Consider the following 5,234-nt stretch of genomic DNA (forward strand, 5'->3'; position numbering starts at 1 on the left):
CATTTTAATTATTTGTTTTATTCTATTGTACTTTTGAACTGTAACTTCAGTGTGCATCTCTCTCTCTCTCTGTTTGTTATTTGTTACTTTTTTGTCCTACACCTGTATCCACTTTTTGGTCTTTTGGATGTGCACACCTTTTTGCATTTCTTTTTTAATTTCCATAATGACCCAACAAATTTGCACTCTTATAAAGTTTTTCAAACGTATGATTGCTTATTGCCAAAAAGACAACAGAAGAGCATTCTTTCATGTCATTCTTATATTTTTTACTAGAAATATGATATTCAAAGTGCGAAGAAAACATAGAATAATTAATATGTTAACAATATTGTTATTGTATATAATTTCCAAGAAATCAAGCAAGCAAGCAAGAACTTAAATGTATGACTATTTTTTAAATCCAAAGTAATTTGTGCATTCAAGGAATACATAGGCCTATTATCATGGAGTTATCCTCAGTTTTGTTCCAGTTACTTTCCAAATGTTCAAGATTTTCAGAAAAACTGAGAAAATTCTCCTGTGATTCATGTTCACTGTTGATCTTTTTAAGTAGTCGACTTAAACTATAGTGAGAGTGTCATCATGTCTAACTGTTTTGTTCTGTTTTGTTTCTTATTCCCTCTTGTTACTCACTCAATAGAAAACGATCAGTCAGATCTAACGGATGAATTCATGGGATCGTGAACTCTGCAGTACTTTCGTTGAGACTAACAACGGGCTGCATCATACATTCAGAACACGCTGTGCTTTGAGACTCTTACACCTGTGACGTCTGTAATAAGCCCAGCCCCTTCAAGAGCGCTTTAAAACCCCAGAGAAACAGCGCTGCTCTACAACAACAACAACACGCGCTTGAGTGAAGGTCCGCCGATGGCAAACAGTGATGTTTACTTCTCATAACTACTTCTGTCGTGCGTTACTTCTTTGGCATTGACTGCACTTCTGCATTTAAAGTTCAAGGGAAATCATTTTCGGCGCATCTTTTTATTGACAGAGGTGAGTGAAGGACTTTTAATAATTCTGCATGTTTTAACAATATTACTACTAAGCATCTGTCGTTTGTAAACAGTTTACTGACCTAACGCTTCTATTAAAGTGAATCGTTTTCAGTAAATATATTCAGTCACAGGTCTCAAGAATTTTTCTGAAGGCATTTACTTAAACTTTTTTTCTTTCATTTGCAGATATTTCTCCATCAACAATCATCTTCAGCTGACGTTCATCTCTCTAATCAAAAATGAGCAGCACAAAGTGAGTTCACTAGCTTTCTGCACAAAATGTGATATTACAGAAAGTTAAATTATTGCTTTTAGTGACGTTACAGTTTGAGTTCAAATGTATTTTGGGATGTTTGATTACAAAACATTGCCACATTAGCTACTCCACATTGTTTGAGACCACTAGTGAAAATGCTTTATTTTGCATTTTATCATTGAAACTATTTCAAACTATAAATTAGATTTTGATTATACTTTCGGTGCGATCTGTCTTTTAGACCCAACTGCATATCTCTATATTTTCCAAATTGTCTAATATAGCTTTTCCTCTGTGTTTTCACAGAACATTTGGATTCAGCAGTTACTCTTTACCTGATCGAGTGATGCCGGTGGATCTAGCCATGCATGCGCAGATTAGCACACCGGTGTCTCTGCTCCTTGGCATGTCTGCTCTCAGGTGCTCTTCACCCAACGTGCCTTCACCAGAGCTTCAACTAGCCAGACTTTCACCCCCTTCACCTACATCTTCACTTTCTTCATCCAGCTCTGCCAGCTCCCTGTCCTCATACTCTCCTAGCACCAGCACGCTATGCAAGAAGAAGCGAGTTGTGTTCGCTGATGCTAAAGGTCTCGCTCTCACATCCGTGCGCATCTTCACTGCTGGCCCTTCAGAGACGGAAACGGAAGACGCCCCACAGCCTGAGGAGCACAAAAAGCTTAGAATGCCCATGCAGAGCGTGATACTGCGACTTAAGCTTGGTTTTCCACAGCCTGTTGCAGACTGTGCAAGATTGAAGGAAACCTTAGTGCAGTTGGAGAGCTGTAGCCTGAGTGAAAAGGTGTTGAGCGGGACTGTACGGGTCTACAACATTAAGTTCAACAAGACTGTCTTCATCCGCATAACTTTTGACTCATGGCGAAGTCATAAAGACATTGCATGCACTTATGTGAGGGAACCAAATGCAACTTCAGAGACTGACTTGTTTTCTTTTAATGTGTCGCTACCGTCTAATCTGGACCCGAAGGAGCGCCTGGAGTTCGTAGTGGTGTTCCGACCCGGCAGTAGCAACTTGCATCTCGTGGACAACAACAAAGGTAAAAACTACCACATTTATGTGGAAAACGTGGTCCCGGAACCTCGGCTGGTGACAACTAGCAGGACAACCTTCATTATACCAAGTCCTCAGCGTCTTTCTGTTAGGCCTGGGGTCAAAGGTCATGAAATACATAGGATGAGACAGCTGGCATGCAAAGGCCCACCCTACATGGACCGTCTGATAAACAGGACCTGGGGAAGAATGGTGAATGTTATTCCGTTGCGTTAAGATGAGACTGAGACACGTTTGCGGTCCACATTTCTACTTGATTTCATTGCGGATTCAAAGAAGTGCAAAAATGGGGTAACTTTATGTGCCCCTGTGTTGTACATTATACTTGAATGGACGCAGTGCTTGCTGGTTTGCACATGCTGCTGAAGCAGTGAAATGTGAATGTTTACTATGATTTGTACATCTAAATATGTTTGAATTGAATGTAGTTTGCACATTATACATTGCTTATACAGTTAAAATATGTTTTATGGGAAACTTGCTTTCCCTATCATCTGCCTTTTTTGTTGTCTGAACAGGTAAACTGACATGTAAAAGTAGTGTATATGAATCCTCTGTATGTATGTGTATATGATAATGTATTTATTTTGAGCTCTTTTATTAAAAGAACCTGTTTTCCATTAACTTTTGCATGATTTATGAAATTTACACTGCAGGAACTGTGTCATTCTGCCAAGTGCTATTGAGCAACATTGTAGCAATAACAAGCGTTGGGTATACGGTAGCACATGCCTGAGGCTTTTTCATGCCTGAACTGGTCTCGTAACTTAAAGTGAAGCCACACCTAGCAACCAGCAAAACAATTAGTGTGGAAGAATGTTCCAGATGTTCGCATGGAAAAGAACATTTCATGCCTACAGTTCTAAAGCTTTTGAGAATGTGAACATCAACACACAGTCCACCACAACATTTACATTTACACATGACTTTATTTCCCTAACATGACAGCTGAACAATCTAAGATCTATAATAAATTAAAAATAAAAATAGTAAATGTGAAATATGATTACAATTTACAGTTTTCTATAAATGTACTTTACTGTATATTAGAAGCCATCAAGATTCTAACATAAGTTTCTGGACAAACATTCTAATGCATTCATTGCCTTAGGGATGAGGTGAGAGTTTATAGTAGATTTAAAGTTGAACGAATGTTGTTGGGGGTTAGACAAGAAACAAATAGTTGCTGTATGTTTAACATAGTAAACAAATGGCAGCTGTCATTACAAAATAATAATAAAAATAAATTAATAAAAAGTCACTCGTTAAAAATATGGTGACTAGGCTGTTTTAGCATTTTATATACATATATATTAACTGATATGATGTTAATAAAATCTATACCTGGAACTGTCTTTTAACCAGTAATAACACAAGTGGTGAAATGGAAGGCAGGATGACCCTTGAACTTTTAACTCATCAAAAATGTATCCAGCATTACCCACCCAAACAAAAAAATGCCATACATTAACTAAACAATTAAAATAACATAACACAAAGCACCATAATGTGGAAAAACTCATAACTCAATTTAATTATAAAAATAATTATAAAAATGAATTATAAAAACTCAATTTAATTATAGATGTGTCATGCAAGGTCTACTGGAAATATCCATTTACAAACTTTCGCAGAGTGACCCATACTTTTTATTTACAAAAAAAACATTTTTTTACTGTTAAAGTACACATACTGTATTGTTTTGATGAGCAATATATTTTCATTCTAAATTCTAAAATAATTCACTTTAAAAATTAGAAAAAATTTATAGTTGCATGCATTACAATTTTTCCACAGATTTAAAATTAAAATAAATTAATTTTAATAATTAATAGCTAATAGTTTTAATAATAATTCATTTTTTTAATTCATCTTTTACATTTTTTATTTTTTTGTACACTCAGAAAAAAAGATACAAAACTTTCACTGGTGTGATACCCTTTCAAAAGGTTTTCATTTGCACTTTTGAAGTGTTAATATGCATCTTTAAGGTAGTAATATGTACCATTTAGAGGTAAATAAGGTACAAAAATTTCCCTCGTAGCTTTAGGGTACCACCCTATTTTTGCAATGTTTTTCAGTTAAAATTACTTATATTAAACTGTCAGTCATGCACGTCTCCTCACATATTTGCCATGAGTCAATTCTGTAAGGGTTACATGAGCCTGCATATGGTCCTGTTAAGCAATGGACGTCCTGAGAATACCTCTGCCATGAGTCTTCCCTCATTCACATTCCTTCCTCTCCTACATGTTCTGTGCTGAGGTAATACTGAGAAACTAAATACCACAGGCACTGGAATCAGAAGTTTCATGCACTGACTGACACGAGCGTAAGGAGGTGAACACCCCTCTCTGTTCTCCACCTCAGCTCCAGCCTTGATTTCGTGAGTTTTGAGTTTTTTTTGTGATTTGTCCTGCCCAGAGGAGTGAGACGAACACACTGGAATGCTGTAGGCGTGAGAGTCTGTCACACAAACCTGTCCCTTTAGCTCAGAGTGTCTCTTATGAAAACCGGTTCACACGTTTAATGATGTAAGAAGCTAACCTGTTCTATCTGGGAACAATCTCATTTCACCCCTTGAACACAAGTAGCAGTCTCTTATACTGACAGCATAGATAATGGAGAGAAAGGTGCATGGGAATATTTCTAGGGACTCGTGAGTCTCTTGAAGGGAACAGTGTAATGAAAACACTATATGTAATGAAATCCCTTCACAGAGGGCCTGTCTTCAAGTCTGTTAGCACAGTGCACAGACAGGGCCGCTCTCGGAGGATCTTGTGCTAAAGGGGGCAACTTAATTCTCTAAAGTATAGCCTTCTTATTGGGCATGCGGGAGTTAGGGCCCACCCATATACATTTTGGAAATATAAAAATGTGAAATTAAGCAATTGCCCTGTGAACG

The 5,234-nt window shown here is 37.2% G+C and overlaps 1 protein-coding gene across 1 annotated transcript; it reads left to right on the plus strand.

Annotated features, from left to right (window-relative positions):
• The first annotated feature begins 823 nt into the window (after window positions 1-823).
• LOC107555517 (protein phosphatase 1 regulatory subunit 3C-B-like) lies at window positions 824-2,950 on the plus strand. The gene is made up of 3 exons (XM_016238340.1): window positions 824-999; window positions 1,188-1,254; window positions 1,564-2,950. The coding sequence occupies exons 2-3, from the start codon at window positions 1,241-1,243 to the stop codon at window positions 2,543-2,545; spliced, it is 996 nt and encodes a 331-aa protein (XP_016093826.1). The 5' UTR covers window positions 824-999; window positions 1,188-1,240; the 3' UTR covers window positions 2,546-2,950.
• The last annotated feature ends 2,284 nt before the right edge of the window (window positions 2,951-5,234 follow it).

The sequence above is a fragment of the Sinocyclocheilus grahami genome, unplaced genomic scaffold (assembly GCF_001515645.1).
Source record: "Sinocyclocheilus grahami isolate Dianchi unplaced genomic scaffold, SAMN03320097.WGS_v1.1 scaffold536.1, whole genome shotgun sequence".
NCBI classification, from domain to species: Eukaryota; Metazoa; Chordata; class Actinopteri; order Cypriniformes; family Cyprinidae; genus Sinocyclocheilus; species Sinocyclocheilus grahami.